Genomic DNA, 24545 nt, shown 5'->3' on the forward strand with positions numbered 1-24545 from the left:
CTGATACTTACCTTTACCACAGGTGATACCCTTTAGTATTTCCTATTCTGTTCTCTTTCATTAATGGAAAACAATACTAGTCATAACCCATGAGCTGCATCATAAGCACGTGTTAGACCCCTAGCCCGGTCTTCCATTCCCTTCGGTGTGTTTTTCACTTATTCACTCAATGTTCTGTTAACATGTGGACGGATAGGACTTCAGCAGTTACTTATATAGGCTCATCTGCATCACTGCCTCGTGGTAGTAAAAGAGGGAAAATAATACAGGAGTGGGAGAGAGAGAAGGAAGGGAAAGAGGGAGGGTGCTCCTGGCGGTGACTAGTAGAGGTGTGCCAGCCTTCTGCCTTCCTGACCATCCCCGGACACCTTGCTGCCAGTGACACCCCCTCCCCACCCCACCCCTCCCCCCAGCTCTGGAAATGAAGCTCCAGGTGATGCTGAGTCACTCTTTCCCCACCAGGGCTGTCTCTCATTCTCCAAGATAGAATGAACCGATTTTGGATTAATTGGGGGAAGAGCAACTAAAACTGACAAATCCAAATTTCAGAGTATTTTAAACAAAAGCAACTTCAGTACTTGTAATTCACAGTAACCTAACCTAAATGTTAAAAAAAAAAAAAGAGTGTGTGTGGCCTCTCCCCAATGTAACAACAACAGCGGTGATAAGAATGACTATTCAACAAATACTTCTTGTGCAGGCGCCATTCCATGGCCACTGAGGCTACATTAGTGAATAAAACACATGGCTCTGCTCTCTTGGCACTAAAATTTTAGTAGAGAGAGACATACAGTAAGTAGCATTTATCAAGAACCTGCTTTGTCTGGATTCTTCATGTAAGTTTTCCCTAAGCTTGCAGTATAAATATTATTAGCTTCTTGTCTAGACGAAATGGAGGCTTAGAGAAGGCAAATAATACTTAGTGAATAGCTTGTTTATTACTGTTCTGCTTACTTAATAATAACAGCTAACATTTGTTGAATCCTTACTCTGTGCCAAGCTCTGTGCTAAGTGCTTTCGGAACGGAAGTCCCTTTAATGCCAGTGAAAAGCCAGTGAGAGGGCTGTCAGGATTCCCATACTGCAGATGAGCAAACGGAGGCTTACAGAGGTCATAAGCTACCAGAGCCAAAAGTGCAATCCAGGTATTCTTACCTCAGAGCCTAAACTCTTTTTTTTTTTTTAAGATTTTATTTATTTATTTGACAGAGAGAGATACAGTGAGAGAGGGAACATAAGCAGGGGGAGCGGGAGAGGGAGAAGCAGGCTTCCCGCCAAGCAGGGAGCCCGATGTAGGGCTCCATCCCAGGACCCTGAGATCATGACCCAAGCCGAAGGCAGACGCTTAACGACGGAGCCACCCAGGCGCCCCTCAGAGCCTAAACTCTTAATCGCTGAGCAAAAAAAAAAAAAAAAAAAGAATACACTTCCAAAATGCCTGAGGTTGGCCTTAAGTAGTTTAACTGTTGTCTTTGAGATTAAGTTCTGAGGCTGCATCCTGCTTATTAATTGTGATTCAAAATTGTGATACAATCATTAGCAAACCTAACTTTGAAAGATTCTTCTGTTCCACAACCCATAGAATCATAGAACTTTACTTGTTTTACGATTGAGTCTATAAAGGGGCCAGAAGAAAATAGTTTAGTGAAGAAAAACGTAATATAGTTTTAGACAGATTTAAAATGATTTATTTTATGGTCGCTCCCTCCGCCGCTCCCCCCCCCGCCCCCCCCCCCCGCGCTCCCTTCCCTTCCTCTCCTCTGAGCTTTTTGACCCTCTTGCTCACTCTCCTTTCTGAGGGTTCCAGTGTGCCCTTTTTCCTCCAGCAGCGGGCAGTTGCTTTAGGATACAAGAGTTCATTTTTCAATCTGTAAATAGGAAGTATATTGTATTTTTAGAATTTAACTTTCCTTAAAAAAAAATCAGCACCTTCCAGTCAAATGACATGCTGGAGCTCTTCCTTGACTTCCTTGTTGTAAGTTTGCCCATCCTGAAATTCTAGGAGGATGGAGAACAGGCGGCTTTCATTACATGAGCATTTGAGAAGCCCATTGTGGAGAAGGAGTGCCTCTAAAATAAAACAAAAACCGAAACAGACAATATTCTTGAATCAGCAGTTGCTGATTTTCTGTTCTTTCTGGGCCTGGTCCAGTCCCTGGAAGAACAATGAAACACCATGAGGATGAGTAGAAAGACAATTCATCACAGAAGGCTTCATCCTTAAATTTCAATTTTCAAAACCAGAGACAGGAATTATTGGGGGAAGTGGAGTAAAACACATGAATGGATAAGACACGGATTTTTAGCAGATGGGAGAATAAAATCCATGCAAATAAGAGAGAACTTGACATTATTTATATGTTATCCTTTTATACTTCTCTGAATGCATATTTCATTTATCCAAGAAGTCATACCAAATATTATACCAAAAGAAATCCAATTTACAATACAGACTTACAGAGTTCCACTTACGTATTTATGAGCCTCCCTCCCTACTCCATCCCAGCAAAACCCACAAATGTGGTGCATATTTGTTAATGCCAAACTGATTACCAAAAGACTGTTTTTATAAAGAAGTAAATGCGTATTTACCTATTTGCATTAAGAAACTCTCTTCTCTTCCTTCCTCTCTCTTCAAAGTGACTGCTGCCTAAAATATCCAGGTTTCTGAAGCAAAGTCTTTATCTTTTACATTCTAAAAAATGTCTGTTTAATCCCTTTTAGATGCTTAACTCATCGGTGAACATGTAATAGGTTTGCAGAAATGATCGATGGATTGCTTCCTTGATGACTGGATCTTGATGGGTTGGTTTTTAGAAAGGAAAATAAGATTCATGTACCCACAGCCAGCAAGTATCCGTGATCCTCCATGCTCCATTAGAATATGCTCTTGGCTGTTTTTCTAGAAATGATGAGAAATTTGTACTAATTGATTAGTTCTCTAGCTAGTCCTTCGGGTGACCAGTGTAATGCACTTCCTCTGAAGGTAGGGAATGCTGAGTAATGTGCTAGAGTTTTTTCAGTGATCTACTGCCATGGAATTTTCCTCCAGCCTGTCCATTAAAAGAGAGGTATAGGGGAAAGGGTGATCCCTTGGGAGTGCAGGTTCGAATTCTGCCACTGCCATTTGCTAGCTGTGCGACACTGGACAAGTTACTTAACTTCTCTGCTCTTGTGTATCTTCACCTTTAAAATGATATCAATGACATCTACAACCTCCAGTTGTCATGAAATTAGATGAATATGTGCCATTGATTGGGGGTGGGATTTTGTGAGCGAATTAGGGAACTAGCACAAAAGTTAACTCAAAATATACCAAACATATAAACATAACAAACATGTCATTATAATTGGAAGACCAGTCCCAGTACTTGTAGCAATTGTGCAATATAGTATTTCTTGGGTTTCAAGAGGGTCTCAATTCTGATGGCAGATTGTTTTCATAATAAAGATGTCAAGTTGTCTTGAATGGGTCTGGTTTAGCTAAACCCAGATCAAATGAAGAAAAAGAGACCAGCCGAGATCATTATCTTTACTACTTGCTCTGGAATGTGTTTCTCCAATGTATGTTTAGACAAACGCATAGTTGTTGTAACACACTCCCGTCAGTACCTACACACCCAAGTGACCGCCTGTCTCCCCTGCCCCGGTGCCCTTTTCTTCCATTTTAAAGTGACAAGGCTCAATTAAAATCTTCCCTTCCTAAATATTTAGGGCACTTCCTGCCAAAGTTCCCTTTTCCACAAAGTGATTCAGTACTTTACCCTTGCCCCCAGACACTCTGACATTTGTGTGTAGTCTCTGGTGTAGAGCTTTGTCTCGGATTTCTCGAGGTTAGGGCACAGAGATGGTCACTGAGTTTGAGTAAAGGAGAGCAAGAGAGGAAGGGAAGTAAGGGAGAGGAAGAGAGACATTGTTCACCTTAGGTTTTGTCTTCCGGAGCTCGTCCTCCATTTTCCTGGTTCCACCATTATCAGGACCATTCTCTTTCAGGCCCTGTGTCTGGCAGATTGTCCACATCCATCCTGCTCTTGCCCTCACGACAGTGTGTGACCTTGTTCGTGGTGGTCCCTTTAGTTTTACGAGCCTGTGTCAGAGAAGAGGGGAGTGGTCAGAGTTGGCAGGTGGGGAGAGGGGATGGAGGACCAGGGACGGAGGTAGGCAAGCAGTCCGTGTGGGACACCAGGGCCCCCTCTTGGGAACAGACCTACATGGAGAATTGGTTCATGAAGATACTCCACCCTACCCCAAACACACCCCTCCTTCCTTGGCTGAAATAATAGCAGCTGTTGCTTTATTCTCTTGCAAAGGAAAAGGGTCAATATGTAGAGGTTGGTGAGGCCTCTCATTTGACTATCCGTTCTCCTTCTGGGATCACTGCTAAAAACAATGCCTTGGTGGTTGTCTTCAGCTATTTCAGAATTTAAAGGTGTGGAGAAAATACTTTCATATTGGTTTTCATTTTTTTAATTTAAAAAAAAAATCCTATAAATAAGAATCTTTGTTTCTTCGAGTTGATAGCCTTGTAGCTGTGAACTCTGGGGTAACTCCCCCCATCCCTACCCCCGCAGTGGGAGGGAGGGAGATTTAGGCCTCCTCCTTTGTTTGCCACTTTGGTTTCCAGTGCTCTGCCTTGACCACTTAGCGCTCTCTCTGAATAGCTATAGGTCGGGAGTAGTGGGCAGGAGCGTCAGAGAAGACTTGGCGTGAGAACGGAACAGCACCACAGAATAGAAGGCGAGAGGGAAAGAAAGCATCTCGGAGGAAGAAAATACTGCTGCCTCGTACCCCCTAGCAGAGATATCCGGTCTATTGTGCCCACACCACTCGCCGCCGAAGAATTTCAGGCTTCAGTGGTGACAAGCTCAGGCAATAATGGGAAAAAGAGTGGGCCCCTTCTGAGAGAAATTATTGCAAGCGCAGGAAGCCAAGATATTTGAGATGTGATTCAGACCTGGGGATGAAAATGGGGGGATGGGACATTTGACTGAGAACAGCTTAGCCCATTTTTAAGGCTGGCAAAGTGTTGAAGTGCCACCATCCCAGTCAATGGATATTTAGCCCTGGGCTTCAAGAAACCCAGGGCAAGGGTAAGAGAAGCTAAGTTCATGCATTAAAGCCAAAGTTGGCCTCCTTTGTGGGAGCTGCAGTTGGTCTCCTCAAGGGCAGAAAGTATATGAAAATTAGTGACATAAGAGCAAAGTTCAAGTACCCACTCCATTTTACTTGGTGTTGACTAAGACCTTAGTCACTTAAGTGGTTTTTAATCTGCGTTATGGGTTGTTGTTAAAAATAAGAACATATCGGGTACTAAGTAAGTGCTTATTATGAAAATTATGAATGATATGATTCAAATATAAATGAAATTCTAAATTGAAAGCCCTGGCTTCAATTATCATGGGAATTAACATTATATCACATTTTGGGGGCAAACCCAGCCCTATCATGGATACTATTTTTTTTTCAATATTTTACCTTACTCTAAATATGTTGGTATGAACAGAGTCACTACCTAAAGATTAAATCACTATTAGAATCTGGTACTGATCATTGGAGTACAGTATAACCTTTTAATACATTTATAAAAATGCAATTTTTAAATAGTAAAGAAAATAGTCCCTTCATTATGATTGGATTATACTATACTTGGATTTTAGTGTTTCCATGAGATTAGGGAAGGGAAAGAAAGAAGAAAAGTGAAGAAATAGCTAATGAAACAGAAGAGCCCATATTATTATAATCTAATCTTTTTTAATTAACATATAATGTATTATTTGTTTCAGGGGTACAGGTCTGTGTATAATCTAATCTTTTGAGGGGTTTGTGTCATTTCCAATTTTTTACCACCCCAAGAGACATTAAGATATGTTCCATTTGCTAGAGCAGGAAGGGAAATCTTGAAAGTCACACCTCCTTTTTTACCTAGGATATAACACCTCACCTGAGGTAGACTTTGAAGATGTCCTGAAAACGAGAGGGCGAAGATGTTTAACATGAGATGAGGTACTCCATGCCCAGGGGAGAAGGTGGAAACATGAGAAGAACCCCACCAAAAAAGAGAATTTTTTTTTAAGTTTTGATGAGATGAGATGAAATGAAACCACAGAGAAACTATTTGAGAACTTTGGTTTTATAACCCAATGTCTAATTTAAATGCAAATTGACGATAAGTTGTTAGGTGATCAGAATAATGGCTTACATTTTGCATAAAAACATCAAAGAAAAGACTCCCAAGTACACATATAAAATAATAAGTCTTTTAAAATAATTTAATGCCGGTTTATCCATGTGAGTCACCACAGTGACTTGAGATATGCTCAGGTTATCCTGCCAGAAATTTTTTTTGAGCATCTCTTCATCTACAGATACACACACACACACTACTCACTATTTACACTCATAGCTTCCCCAACCAGTAATAACCTAGGAAAGAATTTGATTGCCCTTTTAAATCATTAGAGAGCCATGTGAAATCAACTCTTGACGAAGGAAACAGTGATCAGATGTTTGCTGCCACGGCTGATGACTGGCCATTCTTTGGCTTTTTTCCTTCACCTTTTATGATGCCCTGATGAAATCTGATGCCAAGTTCTCATAACTTGTGTAAAATCCCATTGCTGGGTGGAATGAGGGTAAGGGGGTGTAGAAGGAATTACTGTCCCCATTACCTTCCTCTGGAGACTTCTTTGGACTGACTTCCTGAAAATCTCCTTCTGTTTGCCTTCACCAGGAATGGCGGCCCTAGATAGTAAGGCGTCAGGGAAGATGGGAATGCGAGCAGTAGTCTATTACATGACTACAACCATCATTGCTGTGGTGATTGGTATAATCATTGTCATCATCATCCATCCCGGGAAGGGCACAAAGGAAAACATGCACAGAGAAGGCAAAATTGTTCAAGTGACTGCTGCAGACGCCTTCCTGGACTTGATCAGGTATGTCCTTGCAAGCCCACCCCTTTGGATATATTTTGACACCCAGCCCCTCTTTTTGGGGAGCTAGTCAGACTGCAGAATAGTTGTCTAACTGAACCAGCCTTGCGGGGCTTGAAATGAAGGTCACATTTTTACTTCTTTCTAACAGAAGTTACAGGTTTTGTTTTCTGATCTAATGGGAAAGAGGTGAGAAGGGCAGAGAGGGGATATCGCTTTTGAGTGCCTTGCTTTTAGGATTCAGAATCTGATCACTCAGTTCTCCTCTCCGCTATGCAGCTTACCTTGGAATATTAATAAGTCTTACCCTACTGTCTTGCTGTTTAAGGCTAGTTTTTATTCAACTATAGCCTGTTGATTGGACTCTTCTAATGTGGAACTTGTCATCTGTATCATCATCCATTATGCACAACAGTTTCTGTCCAGAAAGGACCTTAAGGATCATCTGGTCATACCCATTCTAAGGTCTTCCTTTTATACTAGTCACGAAGAAAGGATTTGGCAGACCAGCAATAAAGGATTAAAGGATGGCTTCTTTAGCATTGTTTTGTGTACAAACCAGACACCGATTGCAAATGAGTCTTATCTAATACTTGAAACAGACTTGATGGTAGAGTCATCTCACACAGAACTATGAAGTAAACCAGAGGTTGATCCTGGCACCTTCCTGCTCACCCTCTCTACACACCTGCCCTTGTGTCAGTCAGATCCTGGCAGGAAGCATATTGCATATTCAAAAGAATCAGCGAAAGGGGTTTGGAAAGGTACAGGCAGGGTTAAGGGAACCTACAAGGGATGGTGAAGCACCACCAGCAATAGGAAGCTTTAAGGCTTTTCACCATTTTTTCCATGAACTTTACCATCAGGTAGGTTAGGTTAGGAGTATTTTATTATATTCTCTTTCTGTATAATTTCTACTCCTTGTTTGAAGAATTGGGATCTTGGTCATCCCAAGTCTGGTTGATCTATCAGAGTGCTGTGTATTTCTGCCTCTCCTTGCCCCAGTGGTAGGTGTATGAGTAGCCTATCCCCACCAGTCACTTGGCTCGAGTATTTTTCCTGACATCTCCCGAACTCACATTTCTATCAAGATTTATATAAACAGACCCAGAGAGCACAGATAGGAAGGGAAAGGAAATAGGATTGTCTAGGCAGTAAGAAGAAAAGGGACAAGAGTTGATGACGTTAAAACATGACTTTGATAGCCCACAACTGCTGGAATCTCAGGCTCTGCAACTTCCTGGGCCATGTCTCCTTGGCCCAAAGTCTTCAACCTTGGAGCCCTAATGATAGTTTATTCCAATCTTCTCTTCAACAGATAAATCAGCAGAGACCTAAATGGGTGTAGTGACTTGGCCAAGTTCACACAGCTGGTTAGAGACTCTGCAGCTAGACTGTGGCCCCTTGAACTCCACCATGAACTCAAAACACTGCTCTGAGAAAGCGACAAACCTGGCCACATGGACCACAAGTTCAAATTTTGTGAACCATATTTCCATTGGTCACCAAAGAGCCTCAAAAGCTCCAGCAATTCGGTGTCAATATCCCATCCCCCAGCTGGCCTTTGGGAGGACTTTATGGAGAACAAAATTCCACAGTCTGACCATGACATTTGATTCAGAACATCTGGTCCCTGGACACATGGCACAATATCAAAACGGCCACTATTAAATAATACCTCAGTTAACCAGAATGTTTATAACCAAGGGTGTTTCCATTCTCACTTTGGTTCTTCCCGGGAGCAGGATTTGATGAGATAATGACCAAATTTAAAAATCCCATTGTCTGACAAAAGGACAGATGAGTTGAATTTGTGACTTCCCTGAAAAATATGAACAACATGGGCCCCACATAGGGATAACCATATGTCCCACTTCAAGTCATAAAATCCACCAAAACCTTTCTTTTTATCCATTTGCTGCTTAGTTCAATCTTTACCTTGGACACCATGAAAAAGTATTTAAGAAGCAAACTTATTATTTGAGAAATTTTTCAAATGACCATTATTTTCTTTGCAGGAATATGTTCCCTCCAAATCTGGTGGAAGCCTGCTTTAAACAGGTAAACACACTATAGCCACTAAATCACTTCTGAAATTCCTCTTTGGCCTACCACACAGAGTGGGACCCTCTTGTTTATTTATTTTTTTCCATTTCTCTGCAATAAGAAACACTCTTTTGCCAACCAGATGGAAAGCGCTAGGGTTTTCTGAGGAACTTGCCGGGGGTGGGGAGGTCTTACCTTGTTTTGAAGGCTAATTAGTTGCCAGATACTCTAAGTCTTGCATACAAATAACTCATTGAGTCTCTGTTAATTATTAAGAAGGCCAATCAGGACACTCCCTCCCTCTCTACGCCCCCCGCATTCCACACACAAAAGCCCACCAAGCAAACAAACTCCAGTATAAGACACATTTTCAACTTGCTTTAAAGATTACGGAGATTATTCAAGTTTCTGGGTTTAATTTAAAAAATCAACGGGTTGTTTTTTTGTTTGTTTGTTTGTTTTTTTAAGGTTTTTAGTCTTTTTTTTTTTTTTTAAGATTTTATTTATTTATTTGAGAGAGAGAATGAGACAGAGAGAGAGAACATGAGAGGGGGGAGGATCAGAGGGAGAAGCAGACTCCCTGCTGAGCAGGGAGTCCGATGCGGGACTCGATCCCGGGACTCCAGGATCATGACCTGAGCCGAAGGCAGTCGCTTAACCAACTGAGCCACCCAGGCGCCCCAATGGGTTGTTTTTTAAAAATCTATTAAGGGCCTATGGCTTCTAAAGGAGGAACCATATCAGAAATGGCATCATGATTTCTCGAATGCCTGCTGTGTGGCAAGCACTAATGTTACATTTGGTCCTCGCGTGAATGGGATGGGTATCATTGTCTTCATTTCATTGATGAGGCAACTCATCTATGATAATTCAGAAGGAGTATTTAATAGGCACAAGATCTCACAAGTAATAAATGGTAGATCCAGAATTCAGAACCATTGTGTTGACTCCAAATTCTATCCTTTTTCTGTTCCTACATTCTGCTTCCTGGAAAGGGATGAAACACCCGCCTGGAAGCTATAGTGAGGTCCAGTTCCTCTTAGCCCATATACATGCAATGCTTGGCTCTCTCTGTTATGGATACAACTTTACTGTTAGGGGGTAAAGTTCATTCTCACTTCACCTGAATAAAAAAGCTTTGTTGCCCAAAATATTAAAAGGAAAATAATTAGACATTCTGGGTTAAATAATAGTTCCCGGACATTTCTCCAGATGGTGTCACTTCGCCCTAGTTGTAATTCCCTAACCCTTCTGCTTAAGATCTCTAAAGCAAACAAAATAAAACTCCAACCCCATGGAGGACTAACTTTTATACATTCAAGTCACCCTATGGTTCCCCCACCTTTTTTTTTAACTTTTATTGACTATTTTTATTTTTTTGTTTTGTTTTTTGTTTTTTATTTTTTTATTATGTTATGTTAATCACCATACATCACATCATTAGTTTTTGATGTAGTGTTCCATGATTCATTGTTTGCGTATAACACCCAGTGCTCCATGCAGTACGTGCCCTCTTTAATACCCATCACCAGGCTAACCCATCCCCCCACCCCCCTCCCCTCTAGAACCCTCAGTTTGTTTTTCAGAGTCCATAGTCTCTCATGGCTCGTCTCCCCCTCCGATTCCCCCCCTTCATTCTTCCCCTCCTGCTATCTTCTTTTTTTTTTTTTTTAACATATAATGTATTATATGTTTCAGAGGTACAGGTCTGTGATTCAACAGTCTTACACAATTCACAGTGCTCACCATAGCACACACCCTCCCCAATGTTATCGACTATTTTTAACAGGTAATCCGTGCACACACTGCAAAATTCAAACAGAATCCTTTCTTTAAAAAAAAAAAAAAAGTCTAAGAAGCCAAAATCAAACTTTCTTTATTCAAAACCTGCAATAACCATAAATAATAAACCCCTTTCAATCCAACCAGCCAACCCCAGCACCATGGGGCTGACTATTCTACTTAGTCAGTTGGCACTGGGCAACATCAAAAATGCTGATTTCTAGCAGCACTGGGGAAAGTGCTGACTCGAGCAGATTTATTGTATTTGGTTTTGGATTGCATTTACAGGATTTTGAAAGGGAAGCAAATGTATCCTCCCAGATCTATTTGTCTTAGACCAGAATGCAAATGAGGTTGCAATTTCTGTAGGCTACAAACTGTGTCTAAGGGGAAAGAGTTAGAGCCATAGGAAAGGCTAATCAGGATGGGAAATCTACCCTAGACAATCCATAAAATGCCTAAAGCATCCCAATGAAATAGAGATTTGAGAGTTGACTGGGAACAGGAGACCAAAACGGGCCAGTTTCTTTGTTACTTAGAATTACCAGCAGTATCAGTGATTGTTCAGGGATGTGTCCATAGTATTGACAGCTGGCCACGTCCTTGTTTGAGAGCGGTTGTTTCCCACTGGACAAAAAGGTCTCCCATTCACTCTCGGTAGAGAAATGGCCCAGCACTTCATGTACAGCTGCGCGTTCTTCCCCTAGACTGTAGATCCAGTCAACATCCGTACATCATTACTCTCTGATCCTTTACTACTATCAACATAAAGCCTAGGAATTCTACTCTCATTAAAATCATAGATGGATGGGCTTAATTGTTTTATATGGTCACAGTTATATACTCTGCGCCTTCTGTCTGGGACATCTATGCAGAAGCTGTTGGGAAAGGACTAACTTGAGTAAGAAGAGAAATTCCTTTATAGACTTGAGAATTGGGTTGTTGTCCTCAACTATTAATCAAGCATCTATTGATATTATCAGAAATGCCTTGATATTGTCAGAAATGCCTTGAAGACCATTGTTTTTGGATTTTAATTTTTTTTTTAATTTCACTAATTTTTTTAATACTAGTATACTAGAATTAGTATATGTATAACATATACAATAAATATGTATGTGTATGTATATATATATATATATATATATATAAATAACTAAATCTAGTTAACATACAGTGTTATATTAATTTCAGGTATACCATATAGTGATTCAACAGTTCTATACATTATTCAGTGCTCATCATGATAAGTGTACTCTTTAATTCCCATCACCTATTGCCCCCATCTCTTATCCCCCCCCACCCCCTCCTCTGATAACCATCTGTTTGTTCTCTATAGCTAAGAGTCTGTTTCTTGGTTTGTCTCTGTCTCTTTTTTTTTCCTTTGTTTGTTTCTTAAATTCCACATATGAGTGAAATCATGTGGTATCTTTCTCTGACTTACTTTGCTTAGCATTATACTCTCTAGATCCATCCATGTTATTGCAAAGGGCAAGATTTCATTCTTTTTATGGCTGAATAATATTCCATTGTGTGGAATCTTCTTTATCCATTCATCTATTGATGGACACTTGGGTTGCTTCCATAATTTGGCTATTATAGATAATGCTGTTATAAACATAGGGGTGCATAGGGGGGTTTTAAATTTTTAATATTCACTGAAATCTCCAGCTAAGTCTAGTCCCCAAAGGGCTTTGTCACTGAGCACCATTAACCAACCTTAGTGTAGTACTTTAAAATTTACAAGGTATTCTCATATATTATGCTTAATTTAATCATCACAACAACCCTATGAGGTAGAACCACTGTGGTTATTTCTGTTTCACAGATGTAAGACCAAAATGGTGCTTGGTGATTTGTCCATGATCCCATAGCATGATCCTATAGATAGTAAAGGGACTATGTGAATATTTGGATTTACAGTTTTTTAAAAGCCCATTTTAGCCATTTTATTAGGATTTCAGAAGAAAGCAAAAGCACATGTGTATGTTTAGTTCAGACTCTTCTTAGTTCAGACTCTTCAACCAGATACCTCTTTCCTGTTATGATTTGTCTTGTATTTGAGTGTGTGTCTGTCTGTGCTGAGGAAGTAGTAGAGGTTTGTCACAGATTAGGTAGATGCTAAATACCTTCTATAACACTATTCTCTGAATGCAAGGTAATGTATATCATTAGAGAAAATTTGGACAACAGACAAGTAAAAAGAAGAAAACAAAAATCACCTCTAATCCCTGTTGTGCCTTTTCTTTTTTAAGTTTAAAACCAACTATGAGAAGAGAAGCTTTAAAGTGCCCATCCAGTCCAATGAAACGCTCGTGGGCGCCGTGATAAACAATGTGTCAGAGGCCATGGAGACTCTTACAAGGATCACAGAGGAGTTGGTCCCAGTTCCAGGCTCTGTGAATGGGGTCAATGCCCTGGGACTAGTTGTCTTCTCCATGTGCTTTGGATTTGTGATTGGCAACATGAAAGAGCAGGGGCAAGCCCTGAGAGAGTTCTTTGATTCTCTTAACGAAGCCATCATGAGATTGGTAGCGGTAATAATGTGGTACGTATCTCCATTGGCTGGATACACTGTATACAGATGCTTATTGCCATCAACACGGGTTCCGTACTGAGGAAGATGCCACCAGGCAGGATAGCCAATGGCAACAATCTCACTTGGGTAAGCACAAGAAAATCAATGATTTTCAGGGCCTGTAGTAGCCTTGGATCCCATCTGCAAGCCGTTCTTAGTAAGTTCGCTTCCTTGTTCTTACAAGGTGTCTACTCCTTTACTCCAGGGCTGGTGGGATACCATTCCTCATTCCTTCATTCTGTATCTATTTAGTTATAAGTGTCTACTCTATACCAGGAGTACAATGCCATGCCCTCTGGACATAGCAATGAAGAAAACAGACAAGGATGTCCTGGAACTTATAGTCTTTTAAGGGATATAGAAAAATAAACAAATCAACCAGATGCTTTAGTAACAAGTGCTGTGAAAAAAATAAATAAAACAGCAGATTTTATTTTATGTGATGTGATAAAAAGTGACTAGGGAGGAAGGACAAAATTTGCTTGGATTTTGGCCTCTGAGGAGGTGATTTTTTTGCTAAGATCTGAAATGACTAGGAGAAACTAGCCACACAAAGAGCCAAGAGAAGAGCATTCGCAGTAGAGGGCAAAGCGGACCTAGAGGCCCCCTTGACCATCAGAAAAAGATCTCCTCTCCTTCGTTTTTAGCCCTGAGAAAGAAATGTAAAATCATGGCAGTCCTGCTGCCTGCCTGAGGGACTCATGGGAAGTGTTATAGAATGCCAATCCACAAGTCATAACAAAACTTCCTTCAAATAAAGTTGAGAGGAGAGCACAAAGGAAAAGACTAAATTCACAGAGGAACATTGACCTTGGAAAGTAAATTCTCGCCAGCTGGGAGAGAACCCTTTGATTGGTTTAGGCCTCATGTGGGGGTTGCTTTCCCTTTATCCTTTATTTCTAATCCAGACTCCTTCTTGGCACTGGAAGGAGGAAGGCATCCATTTCTGGGAAAAGCACTCACCAACACGATTAAAAATATCCTTTGTCTTTATGGCCACCAAAGCCCAGAGAAATCCATTTTTCAGGAGCTTGTACGAGGTGGATATGAACTTGGGCACGAAGGCTGATCAGAATGTGATCTCCACAGGAGCCCTCGGTTGAAATCCTGGGGCCCCTCCTTTGAAATCCTGGCAGAGCTGAAAGTGGACATTTATCTTCATATTATTAAAATGCCTCCACCTTTCACCTCTTTTATGAAAGAAACCCATTCAAGGCTGCTGAATGAACCTCACATGTAGCTTTTCAAGCTGTACATTCGCCTGCACATTCAACGTTGAGTTATTACTTTTCTGAAAACAGGTAGTCTTATAATTTCCTGGCCTGTGTTTTGAAAGGACTTTTAAAAAGAAGCATTGTGTTTTCAACTTGAAATAAGACCTCCACAGTTCCCAGCAGACCCTTCTCCTTAAGGGTGATTGGCCCCTCTGTTTTTGGTAACGTGAGTTTGGTTGTGCTTTATTGCGCACGTCAGACAAAGGGAGTTGAAAGTGGGGCAGAGGGAACTTTATGCAACAAAGGTTGTCATACCTACGAGTTATTTTGTGTCTCAGTTGTTCCTTCTTGCCAGTCTGCGGGGGGGAAGATCACAAATGTCAGTAGCAGCCTGTGGGTGATAATTACTTAATTAGAACACCCATAACCTGATCCTGGTAGTATGTACATGCACATTATTAATTTTAGTAGCTTTGGATTTATTATACAGTTGCCTTCGATCTATGGCAAATGGTACTAGTTTTCCATTTGCACCATATCATAAAATTTATTCTTTTTTTTTCTTTTTCTTAAGTGAGCGAGAGAGAGTGAGAGAGAAGGAGCAGGGGAGAAGGGCAGAGGGAGAGAAAGAAGCAGGCTCCCCCTTGAGCAGGGAGCCCAACTCAGGGCTCGATCACAGGACCCTGAGATCATGACCTGAGCCAAAGGCAGACGCTTAACCAATTGAGCCACCAAGCTCCCCTCATAAAATTTATTCTTAGAGTAAATTTATTTAAGAGTTGATTTGAAGACTGATGCTAAGTAATATTGTAAGTGGTGTGTAATGTGGGAAAAAAATAATAAAAGCAGACTTTGATTAAGAACGATGACTACAAATCTAAAGCACTGAAATGGCATTGTGTGCATCTTGCTTTAACTTGAAAATCAGCTCTGATGTGGGAAATGCTTCTAAAAGTCTGCATATTGGTTCAGTGGATTCTGGCTGTTCGGGGTACTTAGAAGGAGAACAAAAGGCAGGGGGAGTTGGGTGGCATCTGAGGACCACAAAAGTGACCCAGGTGGGGTGAAAGGAGAGTGATCTAGAAAAAGAGGTGAGTTTAAAAACGTCTGTACCAGTCTTTTTTCATAGGCTCAGGAGAAAAAAAAAAAAAATTGTGACCTAGAGAAATTCTGAGTGAGAGGAAAGCCTTATTATGTGCTATTTATATTTTTAAAAGAACTTCACAGTTTCTGCAAATTCTGATAGTATCCTGGGTACAAAAAGTTTGGCAATCAACTCTCTCTCATGTTTTCTTGCCACTTGGTAGTTTCTGTGGAATAGCTCGTTGGAAATCAGACTTCCAACCGTGCGTGTGTTGCTTCTACATAGGTACGCCCCTCTGGGCATCCTCTTCCTGATTGCAGGGAAAATTGTTGAGATGGAAGACATGGGAGTGATTGGGGGGCAGCTTGCCATGTACACGGTGACCGTCATCGTTGGCTTGCTCATTCACGCCGTCATTGTCTTGCCCCTCCTCTACTTCTTGGTAACGCGGAAAAACCCTTGGGTTTTTATTGGAGGGTTGCTGCAAGCACTCATCACAGCTCTCGGAACCTCCTCCAGGTAGGGATGTACATATGTGTGGTTTACCCCTATCAGAAAATGTATCTCAAACTTAACTTTGATCCAGAATCCTGTGGTGGTGGTGAGGGGCGGGGCGGGGGGGTGGTAGGGAATGGTTCTGGGTTTCAAACTTCAGGGCATATGAATTGGCATTTTCACGCAGGTGCTCATCAGACCTAGTTGGGATTCAGGGAATGGTTGGCTGTATACCCTTTGGGGAGACAAATGGAAATCAGCTATTCCTTTCCTGCCCACTGTCATCTCTCTCTTCCAGCTGACCTGTGCCTAAGGGAAAGATGGCAGAGTCCCTCGGCGCAGGTGTGGGGAGAGGGGAATAATCACAAACGATGCCTCACAGAAGAACCCAGGAGCAGGAGAGCTGCCAAATAACCCAGGGAGGCAACCCACACACTCCTAACCCTGTTCCCCTATTTATACAAGTGCTGACTTAGTTCCCTTTAAATTAGGACATGGGAGAGGAAGGAACTCTGTCCGAAATACCAAACACGTAGTCATGGTCTAAAAGATCTGGACAGTCAGCTGACACGCCCTTTTTTAACCATTCTCAGTTCTGCTACCCTACCCATCACCTTCAAGTGCTTGGAGGAGAACAATGGCGTGGACAAACGTGTCACCAGATTCGTGCTCCCAGTGGGGGCCACCATTAACATGGATGGGACCGCCCTCTACGAGGCTTTGGCTGCCATTTTCATTGCTCAAGTTAACAACTTTGAGCTGAACTTTGGACAGATCATTACAATCAGGTATGAAGAAAGTTCTACACATATTCTTAAGAATGACTTTAAATGAGATGGTGATCGGGGATTGGATGAAGAAACTGTTTGGAAAGGGGATCAAACCTAAATAGGAGGTTGGGGGTTTGTGGCAGTAGATTTATTTTTGATACTTAGATATTTTTATTCATTTTTTAAAATTACAGATATATATATTTATTAATAATGAAATTCTAATAATATAGAAATGTAGAAGTTAAAAAAATGTGCTTCCCTGCCACCATCACCCCCCATCTTTCTGTAGGTCACCACTGTTAATGTTTGGGGTATAAAGAACTTTTCCTACACCTAGACACACACACTCTCTTTGTATAATTAATGGAATCATGCCATACGCACTGCTTGTTGCTGGATTGACTTATCAATATACCATCGATAAAACATCTAGCTCTTTCCTTTTAGAATCTACAGAATACATAGTATGGATATTTCTTTCTAAAAAATGTTAGATTATACTTCAGTTTTAAAAGGTATTAAGATATGTTAGCTTTTATTGCCAGTATTAAAAAATTAAGATACGGGGTGCCTGGGCGGCTCAGTCGGTTAAGCGTCTGCCTTCAGCTCAGGTCATGATCCCAGGGTCCTGGGTTCAAGCCCCACATGGGGCTTCCCGCTCAGTGGATAGCCTGCTTCTCCCTCTCCCTCTGCTGCTCCCCCTACTTGTGCTCTCTCTCTGTCAAATAAATAAATAAAATCTTTCAAAAAAAATTAAAATACACTTGAAAAACTGGATTAACATTTTCTCTTAGGTTAATTTTTGAGGCAGTATAAAATAGATAAGAGACCCCATTGACAAACAAGTTGAGAATTTTATTTCTGTGGACTACTTTTTTAACTATTATATTTGAGGTGTCTAGTGAAAGGTGTCTAGTGAAAGGTAATTTTCCTTTCCATACTTTCCCCTAATTTTTTAGTTTCCTTCTCCAGAGGCAGCCACTGTTGCTTGCTAATTTCTTTTATATTCTTCTGGAGATAGCCCGCGCATATGCATGTGTATATGCGATTATAATCCCCTGTTTTTGCTTACTGAAAGTCAGTTATGCACAATAGGCCAATAAGTAAGTATAAGGGAGACTTTAAGGCTCACAAGCCAGATCAGACTTTGTTCTTCTGTGTGTGTGTGTGTGTGTTTAATTATTATTAGCAATTTATTTTGGATATCAAAATAAGTCAGGTTTTTTCACAACTCTTTATTATAAAAATTATCTTACAAATGGGAAAGTTGAAATAATATTACAACAAACATCTACCTAGATCCAACAATTGATAACATTTTACCATTTTTGCTTTTTTCTTTCTCTCCCTTCATTACATTTTACGTGTACATAGTCCAACATGCATCTCCTGAGAATAAGAATCATTTTTTACAAAACCACAATAGTAAGATTCTTTAAAATACTTCCAGAATATCCAATCTATATCCAAATTTTCCCAGTTGCCCCAAAATTGCCTTTTACAACTCTTTCCCCTAGACCAAGATAAAATCCAGATTTTTGGCTTGCATTTGGTTTTCATGTCACTTTAGTCTAGTTTTAAGCTCTGTCGATCCCCCCACTTTGTGTATGTGTGTGTGTGTGTACCTATATGTTTATGTAGAAATAAGTTATGTTAGACTCTGTATATATGTTTTGAGTTATTAGAAAATAATAATAGCTGTAGGATGCGTTACGATATTAAAAAATGAGGCTGATCACGGCCAGACGTGACTGGTCTGAGGGTTCTGGGAGCCCTGAGCACAGTCTAGCTACACTGGGGCTGGGAGATCAATATCTCAGCTGACCATAACCTATTCTTGGGCATACCTTGGTGTACTGGGTTGAAAAGCCCTGAGTTATAAAAAAGGCTCAGTTGCATGTGACAGAGCAAAATATTATAATAACAATAAGAGTGACTTTCTTTCTCAAAGCTCTCAAGGCTGGTAGGTGTTTTATACAGTGTAAGGGACCCAGGCTTTGATTCCAATATTCCTGAGGTATTACCCTCATCCAAAAGGTCCAGATGGCTTATCACCACCCTCAAATCCTAGCCACTGAGAAGCGGAAGAGGGCACAGTCTGCAAGGCACTTGATCACCTTCATCCATATCTCATTGGCCAGAATTTAGTCTAAGCTCCAAGGGAGGCTGGGAAATGTAGTCTTCATTCTGGGCAGCCATGGACCAGCTAAACATTCCAGTACCATAGAAGAGGAACAATATAAGGGAACCATAATAGTCTCTTCTACAGACTTACTTTTATTAATTCTACTTTATACCTAGGTAATATTTTACTCTTTATAAAACATTTTCACCTTCTCACATCAGACTATATCAAATAGGTATTTAACAGAGTCCCAGACAAGGTTGTGTGCCTTACAAACCGGGTCTACACTACCTCCATAAAAAATATTTATAGTGGTACAGAACTTTGTTCATAAATCATTTTGCTTTAGAATCAATATATTTAATTTTTTTCCTGACCACATTAATCATACAAGTTCAGTATCTTTACAATCCTCTACTTGCATAGAGGAATTATAGGAAACAAATTGTTATTGTAGCAATACAGTATTTTAGACCCTATAAAATATTTTCAGGTATGTGAAAAAGTCTGTTAGCCCCAATGTCTTCATTTAAAAATGGCTATAATAATAGGACCGACTTCCTAAGGGTTGTTGTGAGGATCAAAGGAGGTAAGGCAGGCTTAGCATATCAGATGGCACCTAATAAGCCCTTGATAAATATTGGTTAATATTAGTGTTAGCTCAGTGGGGTTTTTCCACAGTGTCCTTGAGATTTTTCTGAAGCGTGTCGTCTTGTGTTACCCCGGCAAGTCGGACCCGGCGCCGCCGTCGTGCTTCGCCGGCGTATCTGTCGGGGGGGGCGTGTACGAATGTTTTATGTTTTGGAACTTCTTTTAACAGCATCACAGCCACAGCTGCCAGTATTGGGGCAGCAGGGATCCCTCAGGCGGGCCTGGTCACCATGGTCATCGTGCTGACGTCTGTGGGCCTGCCCACCGACGACATCACGCTCATCATCGCCGTGGACTGGTTCCTGTGAGTCAGCTCGGACTGCCTTCCAGCTTGCTGTCCCAAGCGTCCCCCCCCCCCCCCCCCCCGCGGTATTCCAGGGTGCCAGGCAGCTCGGCCCACCTGCCAGAAAGGCTCCACCAAGAGGGGCAGCGTGGCTTGTGATTAAAGTGTCTTCGCCACCTAGTCCCTGCCCTTGTCTAGAGGCCGAGGCGCAGACGCCACGCGCACGCACGCCCTCAGCAGCCCGTGGGGCACATCTGGCGACTGCCCTTCTCACCGCACAGAGCCATCCAGCGATTGGGAAACGGGCCTCTGCAAAGCCAACATGAATGAGCCAGACATTTTCTGAATTGCACAACACATCCCCACGGTGGCCAGAGCAGAACGACAGGCCTCACACGCTGGCTCAGGCCCTCCTCCTTGTGCCTCCCGTTCCAATGGCGTAAATGCAGCACAGATGTTCCCATCTGAACCCGGCAGGGAGAGGGACAGTCGTGCGGTGGGAAGAGCACTAGCGTCATTAAGTAGAATTGACTTTGGGCTCTGGGGAATGTTCCAAGAAAGGCACCCTCCATCCCCTCAGACCCTAATCTCGGGGGCCCATCCCTCTCCCATGTTCTCCTCGCCCTTCTAGCTGACGTCTTTTCTCTCATAAATTCCCTCTCACTTGCAAAAACATTTTCCACAGGATGCCCCAAGGGAATGCCTAGAAGGCTACAATAGGTGCTGGAGTCAACTGTATGTTGCCTTCACTGGAAGGATTATGAAGAGTTGACGGGTGTGCTCGGGGCACGATAAGTGGGAGGAGGGTAATCAGTTGAGAGCATGAGTCCCACAGTCACTTGGATCTGTGTTTGCGTCCCAGCCCTGTGTGACGTTGGGCAGGTTCCCCAGCCATCCTAGTTTCCTGCTCTGTAACATGGAAATGATAATGCCATCCACCTCCCCGTGCTGCTTGAGGATTACGTGCAGCGATGCCTGGCATTCAGCCCACTGTTGGGCCCCAGTCAGCACTCACCTGCCCTGAGGACTGTTAGAGTATAAAGCTGTGGTTCTCAAAGCTTTTAGCCTCAGGGCCCCTCTACACTTAAAAATTATCGAGGACCCAAAAAGCTTTTATCTATGTGGGTTATAGCTATCAATAGTTATCATATTAGGAAAACAGAAATTTTTTAAATGTTAAATTCACTTAGAGGTTACAATAATAAACTCATTACATCTTAACATAGATGGCATTTTTTTGTGAAAAAGATATCATTTGCCAAACCAAAAATTTAGGGACAAGGACGATACCATTTTACATTTTTGGAAATCTCCTTAGTGTCTGGCTTAATTCAAGACAGCTGGTTAACTATTCCCATTCAGTCCGTTGTGGCATCTCTTGTGTTGTAGTCTTTGCAAAACCCCACCTAGGCATTCATCAGAAAAGGAGAATGAAATGGCCAAAACCATCTTTGCATTATTATGAGAATAGTTTTGACCTCAGGGGCCCTCGGGGGTCTCTGGATCACACTTTGAGAATGACTGGTATAAAGGAAAGTGAATTGTAGGAAAGAGAGGCAAAGAGAAATTTTAAATAGAAGGAGAAAGGGAGGGCTCACGCCCCACTGTTGGTGCTCTCACATGACATACATACATAGTAGCTGAACATTGGTCATCTATGTGTCCTTATGACTTTCAGTAACTACTGTTATAAACATTATGTGTCTACTATGTAATGTTGCAGTTGGTGGATACACCAAGCCGAATTTTAAAAGATGCCTCTAAAGATTTAGCAGCTGGTTCAAAGTATGAGCTGAAATCACGTGATGTTCACAGAAGCCCCGTTTTTTCTGCCTCCCCACCCCCACCCCAGGGACCGCCTCCGCACCACCACCAACGTGCTGGGAGACTCCCTCGGAGCCGGCATTGTGGAGTACTTGTCGCGACACGAACTGAAGAACCGAGACATGGAAATGGGTAATTCCGTGATCGAAGAGAATGAAATGAAGAAACCGTATCAGCTGATTGCCCAGGAAAGCGAGACTGAGAAACACATTGACAGTGAAACCAAGATGTAGACTAACACACACAAAAAATGTTTTCTTGAGCAGCAGGTGATTTGCAAACCATTGTAAAATGTTTCCATCTGTTACAACTCATTCTGTCCAGGAAGCCCCTTACCTCCCTTTTCCTGCGTACTCTGATAGGATTGGGAAGTATTCATCCAAAAGCAAGGGAGGATTTTGTGAGTCAGATCAGATCTTACAAGTTTATGTGGCACACAAAACTGTAAATGTGATTTTTTATAAGCTGAAGAGTCAAACAAATAGTGGGCTAAAACATGCTTTTAAATCAACTTCCAAAAGTTAAAAATCCTTCAGAATACAATTCAGTTTTAGTATCAAAACAACTTGATAAACTACAATCGGTTATCAATGGGAGAGTAGAAGGGTTTTTTTTTTTTTTTTCCCTTTCTCTTCTGATTTGCATCCTGATTTTATTAATAGCAGGGCAGCATGAATACACAGCCAGCACAGCTGTGAGGAGTCACATAAAGTGAAATTTCCATGTGGCCATGGGCAAGTTATATCTCATCTCCAGGCCTCAGTGTTCTCATCTATAAAATGAGTGAGTTCCCTGGACGCCTTTACGGTCTGTTCTAGGCCAGACATCCTGTGACATCATGGAAGAGACTGCCCTCTATTCCCCCTTGGAACATCCCATAGCAAGTATCATCCCATGGAGCATGGGACTTTCAGAAAGGACACTTAACTGGGAATGAACCTTTCTAAGTAGGGGAGGGATGGCTGTATGGTTTACCAGGTCCTGTGTCCAAAATGTCAGTTATGCAAGTCACCAGGCTGGAGGCCATTCCAGGAGTGGAATAATCCATGAAACTCTGCTCAGTTCTTCCCAACAGGGGAAATATTCCCTTCTTTCCTACTCTTCCCAAATGGAAGGGACTGCTCTGGGAAGGATGTCTCCCACCACTCCTCAACTGACTATAGACTTTTAGAAAGTAAAATGTAAGACTAGCAACTAGCAAGGGTGCCCACAGTCTTACTATGGAACACTAAAGAGGCAGGTAGGAAAGAATGGAGCATGGTTGACATTATAGAGAGGATTTTAAAACACCAAGATTATAGATCATCTTTAAGGAAGAATTTAAAACGAAGAGACTCATTTTTTTTTTTTAACCTGAAGTGCTTTTTCTCTTCAGTTCAAAATCATCCCCCAAGGAAGTCTGCCTATCAACATAGAAGGTCACTTCTCATATATTTTTAAAAGAAGTCAAATGAATGAGCTCTCTCTCTAATAGAGGGTCCGTGAGCTGGGTGGGTGGTCTCTGATTTGAAAAGGTTTTTGACTATAATCAAAAGCTCTCAGAATGAGAGAAACAAGATATCTCTTTGTGTTGGAATTCCACTTACAAATCATTCAAACCCTTCAGCAGGAGTGGGGTTTGGTTTTATTTTGTGTCCCTGAGAGAAATGGTAGAAGATGAATCAGTATAAAGACACTGCCACTGTGGTTCTAAGAAAAAAACCAGAAGGGGCATCAGTTGCAGGCGAGGCAGCTCCCAGGTTTAGAGGAGATTCATTTTTTACCTCCTGAGGAGTATTCATTCAAAGACCTGGAGTAGAGCTATCGGACAATATCAGCTGTGTTTGAGTTTCCAACCGAAAATGGTGAAGAGTGGACTTAATTATGCTAACAGACTGAAAATCTAGACATCCACCCTCCAATATACAATTAGAGATATTTTTTTCTATAGATCGTGAGCATTATATGTGTACAAAAGTTAACGTTAGGCTGTGGTGGAGTAACCATTTAATGCCAAGGCTCTATTTGGGAAATACACTACAAAAGTTAATATCCATGGCTGGCATCTCGTGACACCAGTAGAGCAAAAAATTAATCATGTCAAATTAATTCTGTTACACAGTGTGATCTTTTTTTATACTAACCATTTCTTATGGAAAACAAGTCCTCTAGGATGATCCTCTTGCCAGCCCATCACAGGCTCTGCATCTGCATGCGCCCAGTGGGGACTGAGAAGCATTACTTTGTAGATGTATTTTCAATAAAGAAAAAAATTAGTTTTACATTATAATTGTGTATTTTGTTGTTATTCTTCTCCCTGAAGGAAAATCCATGTTCCATCCCTGGAAGTATTGTAGTGAGCTCAGGGCAACGCTGGGAAAGGATACCACGCAGATTTTTCTAGACGATACTAGGTAACATCGTGGAAGGACGAGCTGGGGGAACCAGTCACCAGAAAATAAGTGAGGACACATGCTCTCTCCCTGCCCAACTCCTAGAACCGGAGCCAGAAAGGAGAGTTGGTGAAGGAAGCACTTTGCTGTGTCGGCCTGCACTTACTTGTCCACATAAATTTCTCAGATAAATTGAATCATTTCCATGTGAGGATTAGAAAAGGGTAACACCACCATTGGCTCTTCCAAAAAAGTAATTTCCTGCCTGGCCTTCAAATTAGGTAGATTTATCTATGTGATTTGTGCTGCCATTTGTGAAAAGAGCCGAATAAGATCTCAAGGGATGTTTCAGAAGCAGCCCCTGTGCTCGGGAACGCCTTCTATTCA

The 24545-nt window shown here is 41.6% G+C and overlaps 1 protein-coding gene across 1 annotated transcript in view; it reads left to right on the plus strand.

Annotated features, from left to right (window-relative positions):
• SLC1A3 (solute carrier family 1 member 3) overlaps nt 1-24055 on the plus strand; it is a 76998-nt gene extending 52943 nt beyond the window's left edge. Inside the window, exons 4-10 of the mRNA XM_036074666.2 lie at nt 6730-6934; nt 8950-8992; nt 13015-13307; nt 15921-16154; nt 16724-16918; nt 19849-19983; nt 21815-24055. Coding sequence (XP_035930559.1) covers nt 6730-6934; nt 8950-8992; nt 13015-13307; nt 15921-16154; nt 16724-16918; nt 19849-19983; nt 21815-22019 — 1310 coding nt within the window. The 3' untranslated portion in view covers nt 22020-24055. The remainder of the gene's footprint in view (nt 1-6729; nt 6935-8949; nt 8993-13014; nt 13308-15920; nt 16155-16723; nt 16919-19848; nt 19984-21814) is intronic.
• Nucleotides 24056-24545: the final 490 nt, after the last annotated feature.

Source organism: Halichoerus grypus, chromosome 2, assembly GCF_964656455.1.
Source record: "Halichoerus grypus chromosome 2, mHalGry1.hap1.1, whole genome shotgun sequence".
Lineage (NCBI taxonomy): Eukaryota > Metazoa > Chordata > Mammalia > Carnivora > Phocidae > Halichoerus > Halichoerus grypus.